This window comes from Mercenaria mercenaria, chromosome 12, assembly GCF_021730395.1.
Source record: "Mercenaria mercenaria strain notata chromosome 12, MADL_Memer_1, whole genome shotgun sequence".
Taxonomy (NCBI): Eukaryota; Metazoa; Mollusca; class Bivalvia; order Venerida; family Veneridae; genus Mercenaria; species Mercenaria mercenaria.
In genome coordinates, this window is record NC_069372.1 from 33,985,602 (window position 1) to 34,008,026 (window position 22,425).

At 33.6% G+C, this 22,425-nt stretch overlaps 1 protein-coding gene across 1 annotated transcript; it reads right to left on the minus strand.

Annotated features, from left to right (window-relative positions):
* Positions 1-2,825: 2,825 nt before the first annotated feature.
* On the minus strand, positions 2,826-22,153 carry LOC128547114 (uncharacterized). The gene is made up of 4 exons (XM_053518838.1): positions 22,044-22,153; positions 11,157-11,373; positions 7,249-7,395; positions 2,826-5,065 (listed from the first exon to the last, which is right to left on the minus strand). The coding sequence occupies exons 2-4, from the start codon at positions 11,359-11,361 to the stop codon at positions 4,896-4,898; spliced, it is 522 nt and encodes a 173-aa protein (XP_053374813.1). The 5' UTR covers positions 11,362-11,373; positions 22,044-22,153; the 3' UTR covers positions 2,826-4,895.
* Positions 22,154-22,425: the final 272 nt, after the last annotated feature.

The following is a 22,425-nucleotide window of genomic DNA, read 5'->3' on the forward strand; positions in this document are numbered from 1 at the left end:
GTTTAAAAAATGTGTGTTTGACTGAAAATATTTTTTTCTGCATCAAACATGACTCATGCTTTTTTCTTTATATTTAGTATTTGACAATATTCTGCAAAACAATGTGAGTTATACAAATTTAAGATAGGTCCTGATGTGTGCTACAGTCATTGGAAATATATGAATTTTGTAAAGAATAAAGAAAAACGGCTATGAAGTATGTTATAACCTTTACCAAGAACATAAATAGATAACATTTTACAAAAATATGCTTTGCAAAAGCAAAGAAACCTATATCATAACAACACTTCCACGTAGCATATTTATATCAATATTATGTATGTCAAATTAGAGTTATATGGCCCAGGAGAGTGCCTATGCCTTTAGTATCTTAAACATTGTAATGGGTTCAATCACTAAGGTGACAATGTCTCAGACTAACTGACAAACTATGTAGAATGTCCTTTGTTAAAACATGTAGAGCTAGTGAAACCATATACCTCATATATAATTTTTTTTCTCTAACTATCTCGCCTAACTGATTTGTATTCCAATATTTCATAAATAATTGCAGTTATCAGGGATATAAACTAGCTATTTTTATTAGGGACAAGACATTTTCTCCAACAATTTAGGGGCTCAGCCCAAAATCTATTTAGCCATGAGCTACTGGACCCCTGCTAATTTGTATCCCTGGTTATGAGCTAGATAATTTCAGGGATCAGGCAAAAATCACTCGATCAATGCTTCGAACTAACAACCTTCAAATAATGATAATCAGCTCAAACTTCTATAGGCTGGGGATGCTATATTGACAGGTCTTTTTGTTGAAGTTCCCGTCAGACAATGTCTTTGAATGGTCAACATACAAAAATAGAAAAATGGAAACTCCACAGGTTGCTCAACACAACAAACACGAAAATGTTGCAGGCTCGGTTTGATTGAGCCTGTTCATGGACGGTAATGAAAATGCATGCTACCGTCCACGCCCTCTGGCCCCGGGTTGAGCAGAACTCAACATTTGCACATGCTAAAAGTACAAAAAGTAATTCAGAGACATCCATAGATGTGTTTTTACATAGATGTTCAGCCGATGTTCTCTTACTTGAAGTTGCAACTCAGTATGATTGCCCTGACTCTTGGATGCTCAGTGTTTATATGCTATAAAATATAGCATTAAACCACCATATTGGTATGAATGTTGAACCCCGTTTGTGAGCGGGAACTCTCTTACTGATTCAGAAGGTTACCAAACCAAACGTTTCTCAACTTTCCAATGCTCAGCCTGTATTTGCTATTGTCTATCCCGTAAAGGTTTAATTTCTATGTGCTGGCCCTTAAGCTCGAAACCTAGTTACAATACTGCAACACTTTTTAAGTCTCAAGTCTTCTTTTATGTAATTTATCTGCCATTTCAGTGTAGCTGTAATAGCTCATTTAAGGTACTTGGATAAATTATAAGTTGAATCCTGAATGTGTTTACATCAATCGCTGGATAGAAAATGACTTCATTGTAATCTGTCTTATTAACTTACCTAGCAGAGGTGTATTTTAATTGCAGCTATATCTTTTTTTCTGATAGATTCAAATTCTAACATATTTTACAACAAGAACATGAGTACATGCTCTAATAAATAGTTGGTTCCCTTTTACTATTGTATATAACATCATGTGTGATGATGAATCAAGTTATCACTGTAATTAACCACATACAACACACTAAATAGCTGTTCTTCTTTATTCTATATAAAATTCACGTACTTGCAATGGCCGCAGCACACACCAGGACCGATTTAAAATGTAAAATGTCTGTAACTTACATTTTCTTACAGAATATTGTCAGTTCTGAATAAAGATATATAAAAGTCGGGGTCATGTTTGATGCGTGGAAATATTTTCAGTCAAATACTCAAACTACAAAATTAGCTAACAATGATCGAGACTCCAGATTGTAGAGGTGATGTATGATCTAAGTATACATGGCAAATTCTGTAATGATATTATTTCATTAGGAAAAGGCTACCTACAGATCAAGCATAGATCTCTCGTGTGATTTCAGCAAGAATTAAAAAGAAAATAATGAAACAAAATCTGAGGACTATTTGAATCCGCCATTATGCAACTATCATCTATTTCGCGCCATTTTTCTATTTAATGAAAACAGAACTGTAAACAATTTCAATGTAATTTTTCCCAAAAACATGATTATCAGGTAGGAAATGATCCTACTAAGAAAAGATGGGAAATGATCCTACTAAGAAAACAAATACTTGAACTTTTATATGTTTTGTTTGTAAAAAAGGAAGTTATCGCTGTTTAACGAAAATTTCTACTGCTGAATGACTCAAAAATGTTGTCTGTATACTGCACTATTGCCCCATATTGAATCTTCTGGCAGTATGTTTTCCATCTTAAGCTGCATATAACAATAATTAACTTATTGTGTGTAAAAGCAAGGATATGAGACAATTTAACATAAAATCAATGACAATTCTGGTTTAAATGTCGTTTTTATGGCGGCCATATTGGATTTAAGACGCCATCTTGCTTTTTTCAAAATTTCTAATTAATCTACGTTTTGTACAATATAGTAATCTAATGTTGTGCCAAATTTGGATCTCTTAAGATGCATAGTTCAGTTGCTTTGGGTCGATTCCAGAAATCCACAGTTTCATTTATTTTTTTAACATTTTTACCCCAAAATAGACATTTTGCATCATGTTACTTTCCTATACTTTTAATATGTTGTTACATACATCCTGTAAAATACTTACACAAAAAATCAATTCTTTGCGAGTTTTTTCTTTTATTTGGCATTTCGGCCATAAATGGCCTTTACTAATTTGAGAATATATCAAATTAACAAAAACATATTCTCTATGTATAACAAAAGACAAATGTACACAATAGCAAATAGACGCGGACACACCATCTTGTTTCCAAAACATTCATTTTTTGCCAATTGTTTTCATTCAACAATTAATATATTATCAGACAGTAACAATTCTTTGAATTTAGATATATCTGAATTTTTCTTAGTCACCTTTCATAATGGAAACGCTCCAACAAAAAAGTCAAGATCATAATACATTATGACTAATACATTTTTCTCAAATGCTACTTTGTGTGACTTGTTCTATATTTCGAATTCTTCAAAAGTAACTAGACATCTTTTGTCTTGTGAAGATAAGCTCTTTTAAACATATATATCTTAACAGCTTAACTAAGGTTGATTCCTACATGTACATTCTTTTCTTGAAGACTACCAATTATCAGTCTGACTGAAATCATCTCCTATTAACACTACGCATTAGATCTGGGGACAACTGGTAGAGGCTCACGTTCAGACGACCTTTCCGGTAGCAAATCAGAGCCTCGCTTTCAACGATTTGAAAGTAAAGGTACAAGTTAAAACATTGTATATTTAGTTTCGGTATGTGATTATATCGGGTTTACAATTCTTATGACGACAATATCACGACTGTGCCCTCGTGTTTTTATAAAAATAAAGCAAAAAGAAGAAAGTTTTGGCGGACACCCCGCCTAGGAAACAACACGTTGCAGTCAATAAATGTGTTTTGTGTAGTTCTGTTTTTCTATATATTTGGTCATATTACGAACACCAGAACTAATGTTTTTGATTCTAAACTATCTTAAAAATCTATAAAATATCAAATAAAAAAAAACATTCCCGAGTCAAAAATCAGTCTCGAGCTGCCTCAGCAGTAAAATTTTCCTGCGTTATTGACAAATACACTAGGGAGGAAAACGTAGTTACCGGTATATTATATAAATGTGTTTCTATTACATATTATCTGTTAGTAACTAAGTTCAAAGCCTTCTAAATATAGCAACCATTTTCTTATGTATTTTCTTCTTGTTGTCATATGATCTGGTTGAAAAGTAAGCCAAATCTTGTTGAAACGAGTCGTCTAATTGGTTTAAATAAAATAAATGGAAATAAATATAGAAATATCGGAAATCCGATTATGTATAAATATGAATGTGAATGAGCAGCATTCAGATCTTACATCTAAGAAGGTTGAGTTTTTAGATGTCAGATTGACCAATAATCGCCCTGTGATATTAATGTTTATAACAGATATTTATCAGTAGCATATCCCTTACATGATTTAAGTCTAGGGAGTATAAACAATATTATGTTAGTTAGTTTGCAAATGGCCTCATGTTAATATACACATCATAATCGTGTGACATCACAATGTAACCAACTGTTATCTAGTTACATATATATAACTCTTCATACCAAACATTTTAAGATATAGCATTTATCTACTGCTAATTGTGTTGTTTACAGATACAGAAAACATCCGAATAGTAATGATCAAGGTAGCTCTGCATGTTTGATAAACCGGAAGAAATGGCTTTACATCATTTATCAAGATATATCGTAGAATAAAGCCTTGACTCGGCCTACGGAAATGAAAAAAAAATTCTAGCAACAATTGAGTAAATTTACTAAAACTTTATCTTTAATTTTATCTTTTTATGAATATTGTATCAAAACTTTTGACACATAACTACTTCCGAAAAACATCTTAACGTTAGCTTGAAATGTACGTCTCTTTAACAGCAGAAAATATCTCAATTACAAGCGTATAGACCTATTTATTTTATTTCAACATATTACATATAATACACTCATTTACGACTATGCCAATTCATTTAATTCTATCTCTCGTACACCGTGAAAATATTCTGTTTGCGAAAATGTGATCAAAATTGTGATTTTCCATAGACTTCCGTTATGAAAACGTGTGCGTGGTCCAAATTCTACATTGTAGAAAAGTATTCGTACGTGCAGAACTACCTTAACGAAAGTAAACCGTTCAAGAGTACAAACAGTTACGTATTATCATAGACAGGATAAGTGATACTAGTTTTGTTATTCAACTTTAAATGTTAGAGCTATATCCTCCACGGCGTTTCGAAATTGCCAAAAGTGCTGCAGCTACGAACCCATCTGCTCCGGACACCAGGGCTAGGTAAAAACAAGCGTGGAAATATGCTCTTTGATCTCTACCTTTCACACCAAACACAATTACAGCTACGATCAGCGCAATACCTTAAAAAAGAAATCACTTTCGTTAAAATATTTTGTTTTGATGTTAAGCCGGTGTAATAAGATATATTTACATACACTTTATGTTTTGTATAGAAGGAAATACAAGAAAACTTAAACAGCATATTTTCCTATAGTCTTCCGTCTAAAACATCTTTCAAAACTTGACCCCTAAATTTCAAAAATAACATTCATTCATAGCTAAAATAATTTTTGTTGATACATATCCAAAGTTAATCGACACGACTATATGATAACTCCTGGTTTGAATGAAATTTTAAATAAAAAATAGGTACTGTTGGCTAATACGATTCATGAGTCTGCAAAAATTCCTGATGTGGTATATACAGTCAAAACTCAGAAAAATAGCATTTACTTCTTAAAGGGACTAACCCACACATTTTAGGCGAAAAATAGTTGCTCTCGAAAATGCATAAAAAGTGAGTACTCTGAAAGTGACTAATGGTATAAACTTCTTTACATAAGATATAAATATATAAATAAATAAACTTCTTTACATAAGATATAAATAAATAAATAAAATGTCCGTAAGACAGCCAATGCTCGACTATTCGAAATATTGCCCCAGAAGCAGGAAAATATTACCCATATTATTAAAATATCAAAAGAGTTTCAAGTTCAAAAGGGGACATAATTTGACCAAAATGCACGTCAGAGTTATGGGACTTGATGCTATCAACTAGTTTTATAACCCCGAAAGTACATGTGAAGTTTCAACTTAATATCTGCATTTGTTCTGCAGATAGTAACTTGCACGCAAAACTCCAAAAGGGTGCATAATTTGCCCAAAATACATGTCAGAATTATAGGACTTGATCCAGTGAGGTTGGTAATTGATCTAGAAAACGAAAAAAATAAGTTTCAAATCTATATGCCTTTCAGATATAGCTGTATGTACTTGCACGCAAAACTTTAACCAGGATTTTCTAAGTCCAAAGGGGGGCATAGTTTGGCCAAAATGCAGGTCAGAGTTATGGGACTTGATGCTATCAACTAGTGTTATAACCCTGAAGACACATGTGAAGTTTCAATTCAATATCTGCATTAGTTTCGGAGATAGTAACTTGCATGTAAAACTTTAACCAGGATTTTAACCAAGTCCAAAAGGGGGCATAATTTGCTCAAAATACATGTCAGAGTGATGAAACTTGACCCAGTGAGGTTGATAATTGACCTAGAAAAAGAAATTATAAGTTTCAAAGCTATATGCCTTGAAATGATAGCTGTATGTACTTGCATGCAAGGTGTGACGCCGACGCGGACGCCGACGCCAGGGTGAGTAGAATAGCTAGACTATTCTTCAAATAGCCGAGCTAATAAATATCAATTAATATTAGTATCATTGCTTTATTCACATTCATGCGTGGCATACTAGTAATAAAGCAGTTTAAGAATCATAAATAATTGTCTAAACTGTGAATTGTGGACACATTGTGAATACATTTTTGTTTCACGAATCTCTTCTGAATGTTGTTTTTGACTTTGAGACACACATGTTTGAATTTTAAACCTTTTAACTCCAATGCCGGCAAGTCTGTTTAAGAAATGTGTACAAAATCTGGTTAGAAATTCCGTTCTGAATTTTGACACCTTTGTTCTGGATTTTGACACCCCAACACTTTATGACAAAGAGGGTAATACACTAAAGGCAGGCTACCAGTAAGTGCTAGAGATCTTAAAATATATTCAAAGAACACATTTATGCTTTAGTTTACCAGTAGAAGAACTGTACAGCATATAGTCCACGGTTACGACTGCAATATATAAGTATTAGATCTAGACTTGACTTCAAAATCATCTCAAAACTGTGCTTTAATATTTTAAGGACTTATTTTTCTATGTTTCATTTCCTTACATACTACTAATTCCACACTAAAACGTTTATGTTGGAATTAGTTCAACCCCAAAAGTTAAAATGACCTAAACTATGGGCGAGTAGCTTTAAATACAAGAAACTATACAAAATACGTAAATGCAATTTTCAAGATAAAGAAAATATGAAAAAGTTTAAAACAAGTTTATCATTTACCAATCTAAATACAAAGCATCTGAGTGGTTAAAGTCATAATACTTAATACCTTAATTGTGTTTGGATGTTTCTTTTTACTAAAAATACATTTTAAGGAATATGTTTTATCTAACGTTATTATAATGGAACTACAAACCTCCAAGTACGGCTGTTAACATAGCACCATGTAACAGGCTTTGTCTGGAGTCGTCTTTGCAATAAAGACATCCGAGAAATGTACTCAGAGCCAGGAATAGAATCCCAAGATTCATCAGGGCCTGAACTGATTTCCACCAGTCTTGTACTAAGAACATAAGAAGATATTTAATAATGACTACAATTTGATGTACGATATTTGTCTTTGTGGACCAGCAGAATCTCTTATCTTATCATAACTTAAAGCCCCAACATTTACTACCCTGGCAGCGAATTTGGTAGGAGGAGCCTATCAAATAACAATGTTTCTGTAGGTTGCCTGTCAGCTAAAAATAGCCCCCTTTCAATGATTCACAAGCAAAATTTAATGTAAACAATGGGCAGTTGAAGAAGAAAACGTGATAAACTTACATATTTTGAGGGTTACAAATTAATATTTTTCATATTTTGTGCATCTTTATTAGAATCAAACTTTTGAATAGTTCAAGGTTGAGACTGGCATTCCTGACATTTAAACTTTTCTTGTAAATTGAACAGTGAAACTTCAAAATCTAACAGCCATTAACCTTTTCTGTCGTAACTGACAGGCGGCCCATTAATTGAGATAATCAAGCATTCAATGTAGAAAGAAGTCAAAAGATTTTCCGCCGCCAGCAATGTATATTCGGATCAGTCATAATGAATGTCTTTTTTTTTTATTGTGAGCAATATTTTGTGGGCTAATGATCTCAAAAACAATTGGAGTCACTACAGGGCATGGCAATCTAAATATATTAAATTATATCCCAAAAATCTAATATCTATAGTTTATTAAATCTAAGCACGCTTTCCGAACCAGAATCCTAACAGATGTAATGTAAACACATTTCTATTTACTCAACAAACTTTACATATCTCTATCAAAGGTTATCATCTCATTGAACAGCTGATTATTTGTTTGCATGTTATGTACGCAGATATTGATGACGTCACACGCATCAATCCGTTGTTACAATTTCATATAAACAAAGCGCATTATTCAACTATCGCCGATAATCGTGGTAATCCTACATTACAACCAAATTATAAAATTCTTGTATCCAAGCCAAATGTACCACATGAAAGGCGAAAATTGTAAAAATAAAAATGTAAACAAAATGACAGCCGTCCGAAAGCGAAATTTGAAGATGGTCGTGTTATGAAGATGGTCGAAACGTGTCACGTGACCCAAGTTTTGTTCTTATTTTCAAAAGAATGATGTAATATAAATACATAAATATAATGTTTTACCATTTAAATAAAGCATTAGTGTATCACACATCTACGAATAAAAAACATCTGTACAGTATCGAAAACCTGTCACGTGACTTGCTCCATGTCCCACACGCGAAAGAAATTTAACATACTAATAAACCCACCGCCTCCTGGCGGCGGGTAATAATAAACTACTAAAGTCCGGAATGTAGAATAATACACACAAATTAGCAAATGTTGCTGTGATAATGTCTTAAAAATGATAAGTTATTTGATATAATGTATCACATTGTGTCTGTAGTTTAGTTGTTCTTAACATTTTGATTTGAAACCTGTTTTAAATAACATAAAAATATAACCGAAGAAATGATTGTGAAATTCTACTCAGTTTAAAAATTTGAAATTACTTCTCTAGCCAGAGATTTACAATGCATTCTAGGTGTTAATTCCATTGATACATGAAGCATTTGTTGATAACATTTAACCACATGGGAATTGTTTACATTCTCTATTACTCTAGGGTTCATGGTCTCATCAGGGCCACCAGGAAAATTCAAAATTTTGGCAGTTAGGTTTAAATTATTTTTTGAAACTGTACTTCACAATTTTTTGTTCTAAAAATAATTACACAAACTGATTAAGAATGTTTCAATGTGTATTTATGCAAGTTTTTATAACTTTTTACTCAATAGTCAATTCAAAATTTTGAAAAAGGGCTCTCTGATGTGAAGCATGCATAATTTATATAAAACCCTGCCCCAGCGCCATCTTCTGACTTTTATATGGCATATGGGGGATTAACGCTAAGTATTGGAAACAGTTATACGCTTTTGTGTAAAAGAACTTTTCTTACTCAGCACTTGAAAACTAAAAGTTGTTTTTATGGTTATTAACTTTGTTAGAATACAAACACCGAGATGTAGTTTTGCATCTCATCTGAAGATCTTATAAAGAATAAAGTCTGTTCGTTGGACTAGCTACTCTGCCTTACTATGACCTCACTGTCTTTGTCTCTTCGTCTCTCTCGTGCGGTAGGTCGGGACTTTGATCGCTAGTCGTTTACCAAGGATATCAAAAATGATACCAGTTGCTCAGCATTATGTGTATAGAACAGACACTTCTTTCAACTCGTAATCTCGCACGAATAAGATGTGGAGATTGATGTCTAAATTGGTAGAATTAGTTTCATGATTCACAGTAAATTATTCCGTGTAAAATATTAATTTCATATCAGATATAGGATCGTAAGTATTCTTTATGATTAAAAAAGAAATGTCGCATGTGCAAGTAGCTGCGGGGACAAAACGATTAGCCATCAATCTCGGAGCTGTGGGTTGCAGTCCTCAGTCTAACATCATTTTTTTTCCAAATTTTATCTCCAAATTTTACAGGACGGAAAATTAATACACTTATCTATTTCTTTTTTACGGTCCATTCATTGAAAGAAATATTCTTGTATTCAAGATATTTTGTAGTAAGTGTCGAATAAAATCTTTAAAGGTATCTTAGATAAAAAGACAAATTACTCCCGAAAATAGATACTACAAGTTAGAGAAAACAATAAGAATTCGTGAAAATCTTTGCAAAAGACATTGTTAGAATAAAAGCAAATACGGTAACACTTCATTGTATTGATTTTAAAATATATTCTGCGGTAATTTCGTACCCGTTGTAATGTGCGTCGAAGTCAGACGGTTAACTATAAAGGTTATTTGTTTAATTATAGATCGTTTCAGGATACAGTATTGCGTCAAGTAACGAAAACGTCCGAAAATATTAGCGAAGATTGATGAGTGTCAGGTCAAATACTTACGTACAATTGTACAAGATATACATTTTGTCAAAGGTGTTTCCTTTCACTAGTACATGACATCTGAAGTTGAGATCGAATATATCGTAAAATTTCTTATAATAAATACATCTCGTTTTTAACACGAACGTGAGTTGTGTAAGTTGAAACACATTCTTCTTTACTCTAACGTCATATAGCCACAAACCATGCGGGGATGAGGGTAAAGTTATGATATATTGCGAAAAATTAAAGTCGGTGACCCCTAAGTATTTATGTGTCTACTAGATGACACACATTGCGAAACAACTACCAAAATTATACGTGTTTTTTATTGAGCCGATTTTTAATAAACTGAATTTTAAGGCAAAATTTTTAGCAAAACTTGATATGATTTTTTCCGTTTTGACGTCACAAAATCATCACTGACGTCCTAAGCGTCAATTTCATTTCGCTGAATTTTATACCACTGTGTAGTATTTTCTGTTTTCAAAATGAACATTATTTTGTATTTTTCATTTATATGACATTCAGAGCGCAGGAAAGGAAAAATGCCGAAAACACTCGAAACTGGGCGGAACAGTATGGCGAAAAAGTAAAACCGGAACTCAATCGCATATATCCTGAATTTTGTACAGTATAAATTTCAGGACAATATTCGGCAAAAAAAAATGGGGCGCATTCCACCTTAACCCGAAAACGACTTGTGGCACTTACACAGGTCAGTATATCATTTAAATCTGTTTGTCTTAAAAGGTTTTGTTTTAAGCATATTTTGAGAAGAGTTCGAGAATTTTATATTGTAACGATTAAGCATATCATTTGCGATGTCTCATATCATGGATACACATATACGGATGAAAACTACTTCAAAATTATCATCTTACCATACTCTAATTTTACGCATCCTGATGCTTTCGGAAACGAATCTGGGTATTTGGCACACCTCTTCCATAACCCAATGTAATGTGTAAATGTTTTGTTAAAAACAATTCTTTCTTGATAAAGCCAGTACGGAATTGCAGTACTAGTAATACTAACTATCGTAGCTACAAGACAAAGCAGAATACCGACTACCAGCACTTTATTCATCGCCGGATATACCTTAAAGAAAACAAAAATACAAGTTTATTTCAGAGCAATCTGCATTCCATAAATACTTTAATCATACAGGCAGCTAACGTCTGACGGCGTTTTTGCAGGGTTTTCTGAATTAAGTAATAATGAGTTAAAGTTCTAAGAAAGGCATACAATAAATAAACTCCAAATTAATAAGATTAATTGAAGGAAAAAGGGAAAATGAGAAATGGACAGGTAGAAAATTATATTAAAAATAAAAGTAAGAACACCATTTTCTATTTTTGTATCCCTGTGACCTTGAACTTTGACACAGTAACCCCGAAATCAATATAAGTCGTGTACACACCAAGACCAACATACCTTTGACGTTTCAATGTCCTAGGTGAAATACTTGTCCAGATATTGTGCGGAAACCATTTTCAATGTCCAGGTCCCTGTGACCTTGACTTTTGATTCAGTGAGTACAAAGTCAATAAGGGTCATGTACACATCAAGACTAATATAACTATGACGATTTAATGTCCTAGGTGTCCAGATATTGAGTGAATAAAAAGGTTAACATGAAACTCATTTCCATCCATCCGCCCGCAAAGACCTAATCTACAAGCCGGATTTTTCTTCGAAAAACAGGCCAATATAAACGACTGATGGGCTTACCATCCGGGCGAGTAAATTTGACGTAATAGGAATATTTTTATCTTATTTGCATGGTATGTCATCCAAAGTAAATCACTATGCTGTAAAGTGCTATGCTTACTTCTCATCCAATTTTCAGTTAAAGTGCAGTGCACTTCAAAAAAGTAATAATTTAAGAAATGAAACAGTGACTGAAGTTATCTGTTACTTAAACATTGCATGTACTTTCCTTTTAATCTGATACAAATGTAGGAACAATTGTTATCATGTTTAATATTCATCAAAATGATGTTTTACAGGTACATGGTACTTCCTTCTTTCAGTTACTGTTTTGCAAAATATGAAACTGGACAGATGATGATGAGTGCATTAAAAATGGAAAAAAAAACTTTATCGTACAGAAGAAATGAAAGAGTGTGTTCGGGTTTAACGTCTTTCTGAACAATTTTTCAGTCATGTGAACGACGGTGTATACTTGTTGCAGTAAGCACAATGCCCAACTTTATAGTGCTGCCTCACTGGAATATCACGCAGGTGACACATTACATGATACCCACCCAGTCACATTATACTGACACCGGGCTGACCAGTCCTAGTACTATCCTCTTAATGCTGAGCGCCAAGCGAGGAAGCTACTAGTACCATTTTTTACGTCTTTGGTATGACGCGGCCAGAGATCGAACCCACGACCTCCCGCACTTGAAGCGGACGCTCTACCACTTCCAAGGCGGCTGAGAAATGAAAGAAACTAGTTGATTGTAATTCCAGGCCAACATACTGATGATAGGCGTACGTATAATTTGAGTCCAGCCATGTACGAGGAGAGTTCGAAAAGTATTGTATATTGTGGTCTGAAACCTTGAAAGCATGTTGTCATTTCGTACCCTCAAAATATTACAGAAGGTGAAAAATGCATACTTTTAGTCTATGGGTCCATTCCAGAAAGCATAACGGTAAGCTGTATACTACGGAGGTACTGGTGGACGGCAGAACCAAGAGCTGGTCGCGATCGATATCTACGACCAGAAAGGACGTTTTGCAGTTTTGGAAACAGAAAGAAGTCGCATGGCGCCAGATCTGGGGAATAAGGTTGATGTGGTAGCACAGTAACAAGGTATTCCATCTGCACCTTCCACCAGTGATTGAATCTTTTTCTTGCATACCATTTTTAACAAATAATGGTAAAAACAAATTCAAACAAATTATTTTCTTATAGCACTTTTTCCCTAAAGTGGTGTATTAACAAAGTGCGGGAACCTTACCTCCGTGAACAGGAAGTACATCATTCTGATAAATATTGGTATAATACAACAATACTACATGATGACAGGTGATCAATTTAGGCCCTCCCTGAATTAATGTGATTTCACAACTTTACCAGCAAACGTATTCAGTTAATCCTTTTAAGTTTAGTTTTAAAAACATAAGAAATAACTATCTTACTCTGTATAAGAAAGTGTTATGTCAACTTAACTTACTACCTACTGCTACGTTTATTTAATAAAAGGTCTGGAGATTAAACACATTGTCTTGGCCCAATATATGTTGCTGTCAATTTGTAATTAGATATTTTTCGCAGTTTTTCATGTAAATTATGTATAAATACCACCATTGAAATGCAACAAAATACAGCCGTTTTGTGGTTGGTGCGCCTTTAAGAAGTTAATGCACAGTAACGACATACTTTTTCCTATAATATGATACTTATGACAGATTCAGCATAATACTTGTCCTGTTGACAGTTAGGCACGTGGAAATCATTCTTAGTATAAAGTTATTAAAGTTAATTTACGAGTATATGCGTTGTTTTGGTTTTCAGTAAATCTGAAGTTTAAAATATACGACTTATGAAAGCCAGAACTAATACTTCGTCAAAACCAAGTACAATACACATAATTGAAGAGTTTGGCTTCCCAGTACCAATTACCATGTGAAATTCCAATAACACTGAGATCCTCGAACAGCATGAGAAATAATTAGGAATAAAAAAAATTGGTTTAACAACTTTGAAAAAAATATCTCTCTAAGTATATTGTAAAGTATCTATGAAATACAAAAGCGTGTCCCGACAGTATACTACAGGAAAATTGCATAAACATTTTCGGTATCGTATGTCGCTCAAATTTATACAAAAAAATATTCGTCAATCGAGGATAATTATGTCTTAATGCATAATAAATCAGCAGAGCGTTATTTTTCTAAGAATCGTCGTTAAACTTTCTAACACGAATCACACGTGCACTGATTTAATAAACAAGAGCTGTCGGAGGACAGCCAGGCTCGACTATTCAACAGTCTTGTCGATTGAATGAATACGAAAGTCAAAAAGGGGCATGATTTAGTAAAACAGCAAAATAGTTATGGAACCTGCATAGTGCTTATCAGCTCATGACAGTGGACAAGTGTGTGAAGTTTCAATCCATTCCCATTAGTGGGTACTGAGATACCAGCTTACATATAAGAATTAAACCCTAAACTCCTAAGCTGAAAGCGGGGCATAATTTTGTAAAATGCGAAGTTGAGTTATTGACTCTTTGCACAGCATGTCATATCATGACAGTGAACATGTGTGTGAAGTTTCAATTCTTTCCCATTAGAGGATACTGAGATACCAGCTTACAGACAAAAACTTAACCAAAAATGTTGAAAAGGGGGCATAAGTTTGTAAAAAAAGCAAAATAAAGTTATGGGACCTGCTTTGTGCATGTCGGATTATGACAGTGAATAAGTGTGTGAAGTTTCAATCCATTCCAGTTAGTGAATACTGAGATACCAGCTTACATACAAAACCTTCACCAAAAAAATCTAAGTTGAAAAAGGAGCATAATTTTGTATAAAAGCAAAATAGAGTTATGGAACCTGTGCAGTGTTAATCAGTTTATCACAGTAAATAAGTGTGTGAAGTTTCAAACCAATTCCCACAAGTGGTTGCTGAGATACCAGCTTACATACAAAACCTTAACCAAAATAATCTAAGTGAAAAAAGGGGCAGAATTTTGTAAAAAAAAGCAAAATATTTAGAGTTATGGAACCTGTGCAATGTAAGTCATTTTATCACAGTGAATAAGTGTGCGAAGTTTCAATTCATTCCCACAGGTGGGTGCTGAGATACCAGCTTACATACAAAAAAATAACCAAATCGGGACGCCGATGCCGACGCATGGGCTTGTCCAATTGTTCTACTATTCTATGAATAGTCGAGCTAAAAATATCCGCCATGATTCCTTCAATCAAAGCAAAGAAATAAAAGGAGTGCTCTACCTTAGACTTCCTCATTGTATAATGCCATTCAATAGCGCTCAGTTCATTTATACGGATAATTCAGCTTTATTATGTATGTTATACTGCCTGATGATAACAATTCTAATACTTGTACCGAAAACAAATATACGCATAGCCGTTTTAGCTGTAGTCTTCTAACTGAACTTAGAGGTCAGTACTTCATGGTTTTAACTTATTGTCACATCGGAATAGAGTTTGTTTTACATCGACTTTGAAATTCCATTGAGATAATATCATGTACCCCAACCATATCAACTCAATGTTCCAACTTGACAATGTCCGTAACTAAATCGTTAAATCAAAATATATCGATGTTAAAGTCAAATTGGTAAAAGGACCTCGGGCATTTTCCTATTCAGATTGCCTATCCAATTAAGTAAAAACTGACGTAGGGCTAGGCTACTGAAATAGCATAATAAAGATAATTAAGGACCATTTCTTGATACATTCCACTAAATTTTACAAGTTTGTTAAAAAAAAAAGATGATTTTCTTTTACCTTTCTCATTGTCTGTTCATTTCTATTGAAATATGAACATTAATCAGTTTACGTTTTAAACATCTTTCTCTCTCCCACCCCATTCCTCCATCCCCTCTCAGTGACGCAACAAAATATATCACATGCCTTCTGCCTTCGTAAATGATTACTATATACGTATGCTGCAAAAAATGGTACTTGGCCACAGGGGGAAATGCATACTACAAACTACATATTACATTTTGACAGGCGATACAAATGCTAGGACACAAGACTTTCTAGATTTTATACCTGTTGATAATTTAGATAATATTTTTGAAGATGTTGCCTATGACGGTAGCAATTTTAATTTTGACATTCCACGAAACAATAAAGATAACCTAAGGGGAAATAATTTTGATAAAATCCTAGCAAATCTGTGTGGCATTTTTGATGTGCATATTTTAAATGGTAGAATGCACGATGATAAGGAAGGTAATTTTACTTGCTTTGCGAAAAATGGAGCCAGTGTTGTAGATTATATGATAGCTTCTGGTGAGTTATTTCCATTGGTATCAGGGTTTAATGTTTTAGATCGTGATAACTCCGATCATTTTTCTATTTCATGTACATTAACTTTATTTTCCTTCAAGAAGGGAATAACCCAATTAATATTGATACTAATGTCATACCGGTACCTAAATTTAGGTGGAGGGGAAAACAGAGTCTAGATTTCCAAACAAGATTCGCTGAAATGATACCAGTTCATAATGATAAACTTTTACATGATATATACATACAATCACTTCTATTTATTATGAAGCTGGAAGTAAGATGCGTTTTAGTCGTATACCTTATCACAGCTCCCAGCCTCCATGGAGGGACGTGGAATGTGATAACCTTAAAGCAGCTAAGTACTCCACATTGCGTATGTCCAGTTCAAATGATGATTTACAAGGATAGGCGAAATGAGTTTAAAAATGCATGTAGTAGGAAAATGGCCAAATTCCAACGTAGTACATGTAAAAGACAGTCGCTTAAAGAAACTAGAAATAATCCTATAAAAATGTGGAAATTCCCCAAACAGTCACGCACAAATAAGTCTGCTGATCCTGGTATAACAGCAAGTGATTGGCATAACTATTTTAGTTCATTGCTTTATGATGAGCAGAGTGAACCAATTCAATTTGATACAACAGATATTAATTTTGATGAGAGTGCAAATTGTTTAAATGAGCCATTTTCAATTGAAGAAATAAGGTATTCCATTACAAAATTGAAAAATGGTAAAAGCTGCGGTATTGATGGTATTCCGTCAGAATTTTTTAAATATACTATAGTTCTTACAGAACCATATTTACTTGCTTTGTTTAACAGAATTATGGAAACAGGTAGTTTCTCAGATTCTTTGGGTAGTAGTATTATTTGTCCTGTACACAAATCTAGATCGACTGGTAATCCAGGAAATTATCGGGGTATTTCTATAACAAATGCCATGTATAAGATATTTTCATGTGTTGTGAATAAGCCACTTTATGACTAGGCTGAAATGAACAATAAAATTGATGAATCTCAGGCTGGTTTTCAGCATGAGTACTCTGCGGTAGACAATATATTTTCATTACAAGCAATGGTACAGAAATATCTCTCCAAAAGGGGTAGCCGTTTTTATTGATTATATGTAGATTTCCGTAAGGTCTTTGACAAAATAAATCACACCAAGCTATTCGAGTCACTAGAAAAGAAAGGTCTACATGGCAATTTCCTACATTTACTAAAGGTTATGTATAGTAGTCTGCAATCTTGTGTTAAAACAGTTAATGGTGGGACTAAAGACTATTTTCCATGTAACATCGGAAAAAGACAAGGGGATAAGTCAAGTTCAACAATCTTAACACTATTCATTGATGAGTTAACAGCCCTTTGCGGGAAAGTTGTGGGTCAGGTATCTTTATTACTAATGATATTCCTGATATCATATGTCTATCATTTGCTGATGATGTAGCAAACTGTGCTGAAACGGCAGTTAAACTGCAACAACAGTTAAACTATGTAGATATGTTTTGTCAAAATACTGGTATGGAGGTAAATCTTGATAAGACGGAAATTATTGTCTTCCGTAATGGTGGCATACTTAGGAATTATGAAAAAAATGGTATTTCAGAGAGGAAGTACTTTATATTACCTCTGTTTATAAGTATTTTGGATTATTCTTCACGCCCAAATTATCTTGGAGTTCTTCACAGGATAAGTTAGCTGCTCAAGCTCAGAAATCCATATTTTCAATTATTCGCTATCAAAAACCATTTGAATATTTCCCTACACATGAATTGGTTAAGATTTTTGATGTGGTAGTGAAACCAATTTTATGTTACGGGTCTCAGATCTGGGGGTATCAGTATTTTCATATTATTGAAGCTGTGCGTAACAGCTTTCGTAAGAAGCATCTTTTCGTAAGAAGCATCTTCGTGTAAATACTACTACTAATAATTGTATTGCTCTCGGGGAATGCGGTCGCCTCCCTTTATGTATAACATACTTTACAAATTGTATCAGGTATTGGTGCAAATTATTACATATGGCAGAAAACAGATACCCTAAAAATTGTTATAAGATGCTAAAATCACTAGATGAAGTAGGGCGGATATGTTGGGCTACTAAAGTAAAAAAAGCATATCCTGTATAAATATGGTTTTGGATATTACAAGTGGTATTTTGGATAGTACAAGTACAGGTGATGTCAATATGTTTATTCAAGTGTTCAAGCAACGCTTAATAGATTGTTTTAGTCAGAATTGGCACAATGATATAAACAGCTCAAACCGCTGTAAACATTATAAAACTTTAAAACACTACTAAATACTGAATGATACCTGCATCTTGATATACCTTTAAAATATAAAATTGCTTATGCGAAATTTAGATGCTCAAAACATAAGTTTAAAATTGAAACAGGTAGACATATGAATATCTCTCGAGATGCAAGAGGCTGTAAGTATTGTGCAGAAAACATTTATATAAATGTTGTAGAATGTGAATTTCATGTATTTTTCCAATGTCCAAGATTCGATGCAATTCGTAATCAATATCTATACAACTGGTATACATTAGGTACTACTGTAAACGACTTTTATGAATTGCTAAAAACTGATAATCCTGAAAAAATGTAAGAGAATAGCAGTGTTTGTTCAACATTTACTGAATGCATAGATTACAAAATGTGAATGTTAAAGGGAAAATACTCACTTTGTTTAATATGCAATACTTAAGAGTGTTGTCTTTCTTTGACAGACAAGGTACACAAACTACATGTCTATACTTGTAAACATAAGCATTATTAATTACAAAATTGAAATTAGAAATGAAACAGGCAGGCATTAATATACCTCCTTATACAAATATCTGTCAGCACTTTATTGAAAACATTGAAACATTGAATTCTATATTGATGCTGTAAAATGGTAATTTCATGCTATTTTTTCCAAAGTCCAAGATCTGATGCAACTAGTAATCAGTACTTATACATGTACACCTGGTACACATTGGTTCTACAGTATTTTTTTCTAGAATAGCAGTGACTGTTTACCATTTACTGAATATATAAATTATTGATGTGAATGTTAAAGGGAGAATATTCACTTGATTCAAACATGCATTATTAAAACGAGTTGTCTTTCTCCTAAATGCTGGGTGCACAACCACATGTCTTATTACTTGTGTGTTTATGTATTGTGGGCCAGTGGCCTTTAATTACAAGATAAAATTCTTGACTTGACTTGATACAGGGTGTCTGCAAATGAATTTTACATAAAATATTTTGACACTTATTACATGTGTTTCGTAAACCGTGCATATCTACAGCTTTATTCGTTTTTGTAAATATTTCAAAGATAGAAAACACTATAACAAATGAATAGTGGAAATAGAAAGGCAAGCTTGAAAGCAGACTGACAAGTATATCTTATGAATTTTTGAATCAGGTCTTAACAATCTAAATCTGTCGATTAAGTGTCATCAGGATTGAGACCACTGCGTCTGTCGCAAGTCATGAACCAAGCAAGTGGGTTAGACAACTAGAGGTATGTGTCTTCAATTCAAACATGACAAAGCGATATACACGGACTTTTATGGGAATAGTGCCACAATGGTGCAAATGCCTTTTGAACCTTAGGACACAATTATGGCACACCTAGACTGCATTTTAAGAACAACCTTTGCTTTAATTCGCACCAAAGAACCACTGGATCAAACATCCTCAACACCAGATACCAAATCTTGAACTGACCCTGGTCCCTTCAGAACTAACACTGATGCCCCCAGAACTAGCACTGACGCCCCCAGAACTAACATTAACACCCCAAGAATTAACACTAATTCACCCACTAACACTGACGCCCCAAGAATACCTACATAAATGTTGATACTAGCTAGCAGCTTGTGAAGTTAGGTTCCATTGATATTGAACCAGTCGATATTTTAGTACTACATTGTATTACTATGTTGTTTTCTTTCTTCTTCCTTTTTTTTTTTTTTTTTTTTTTTTTTTTTTTTTTTTTTTTTTTTGATTTTTCGCATTCGAGTAACAGAAAGCACATGTAAATGTTTTCTAGGCATTAAAAGATATAGGCTAAATGTGCATGACTCTGCGGCGTTACCGATATCAACTAAGCATAGCTGGACTGTGCCTACAGATAATTTCGGAAACTGAAAAAAAGAACACACCAAAAGTACAGTATTAAGAGACCTTGAAAAGAGCAAACGATGCATCTAGAACGTGCCTAAATGAGTCATAAAATGCTACTAAAACCCAGGCACCCCCTGACCCCATTGTGGCCTAGGCAGTCTCCTATACCCCTCCGCTACAACTGAAAAGGCCAGTATAGGGTATGATCAATGCATCAGTTATTATGGGCATTCCGGTGGAAAGAAATGACGTACAGTTGTGTGACCAAAATTTTCGTTCCACTTTTATGTTTTGCTTTTCAGTTTTTTTTTTTTATTTAAATCTTAATAAAACTAATAGTCTGCATGGTGAGAATTTGTTTATTGTTTTAAAACATTTTATAACTGACATACCTTAAATGTATTATGCTCATTTCACTAAAAATACACGTTTTAAATTTTTTCAAAAAATATTACCCTTAGTCACAAACAGTTCGAATTTCAAGATAACGAATATGAAATAAAGTTATTTTTGTGACAGTTTGATAGTTTGATAAGAATATAACTTATTTTCGAGTATTTGAAGCCATTATATGAAATTATCACTGATTGAGGTCATGAAATGGCATTGAAAATCCCTAGCGTAACGTCCGATGTCCTTTATACAATTCATATATAATTCATGTGGTACAGTAATGTAGATTTAATCACGGTCTGTTACAGTTTTGAAACATTAACGATGTTAAATAATTTACACACCATGCACTTTATTATAAAATTACTTCAAATATTTAAGACATTATTATAAAATACCAAAAAAAAAAAGGTTTATCGTAGAATAACCCGAGTCTGGAGTTCTTATGCGTATTAAAATATCACGAAGGCCGAATGCCTGAGTGATACATTTCTACGTATAAGAACGACACACGAGGCTTATTCTACGATAAACTTTATTTAGATACTTATTATTTTAATTCTAACACGACTTATTTCAAATAACGTTAGACGAGAATCAGAGGAGTATTTTCATCAAATGTAAATTACAACTGCGTTCTACGTCGCAGCATTTGGCCCAAACACGGTGTGTGCATAGCATAGTTCAAGGTCGGTTTATTGCATAATAATTCGAGACAGATTTTGCTCTACATGTATGCATGTTATAAGCTGGTCGTACTAAAATGTTGTGATATTTTTATATTACGCAAATTCTTGTAATACTTTGTAACTGAATTCCACAAGTTTATCTTTTGAAGAGGAACAAAGACACGAATTTTTGCAGTTTTATATTATGATAATCCAATACGGTTTCTTAATTTGGTTTGTTTGATTTAAACGCCGTTTTTATGTCTCAGTTAACCTGACTGTTTCTGAATTTAAAACGATTTGGAATAATCCTTCTTGATTAAATGAAAACCTTCCCGCACACATCCGAAGCGAATGCTGAATGATTTCAGACACCACTCATCTCGCCCGGGGATAAAATCCACAACTTATCGCTGATTCATTCCTTTTCAGAGAATTTTGCGCATATAAGTTTATAACTACATATATTATTTTTCATTGGTGTTAAAATTAAATCTAACAAGTATGAATCCTAGATCTCATACAATGCCATCTTATCGGGGTTTTTTTCGAAATGAAAAATAAAATCTACTCACTTATATCAATTTAAACAATCCTGAAATTTTAATGTTTTCTCTTTATCCTTGTTTACTGAATTTAATAAAGCCTGTTAAATATTATTCACCCAGGTGCAAACCAGCTTGAATTTTAAACAGGTATGAGGAAGTTAAGATATAACGATGAGTTAACTTTGTTTCGCTCTTACCAGCTCCGTTTTGGTCGGCGGTGTGTGTTTTTTGTTTGTTGTTACTGTTGTTGTTGTTATATCTGGTTAATCTAAAGAACTCAAAGACAAATCTTTTTTGTTGTATTGAAAAACGTCTCGGACTCTCATAGTGTATTTAAAGACACTGATTCTGGTATGCAAGGTATGTGGCCTATGGTCTGCATATTGGCGGTAAGAGCCAATATACAAGA

What these genes read in the sequence shown, in the direction of transcription:
- LOC128547114 (XM_053518838.1), bottom strand. Translation starts at nt 11,361, where the DNA reads ATGAATAAAGTGCTGGTAGTCGGTATTCTGCTTTGTCTTGTAGCTACG. An exon ending in ATGCGTAAAATTAGAGTATG is followed by an intron (nt 7,396 to 11,156) that starts GTAAGATGATAA and finishes TTATGTTCTTAG; the next exon opens with TACAAGACTGGTGGAAATCA. An exon ending in GTTAACAGCCGTACTTGGAG is followed by an intron (nt 5,066 to 7,248) that starts GTTTGTAGTTCC and finishes TTCTTTTTTAAG; the next exon opens with GTATTGCGCTGATCGTAGCT.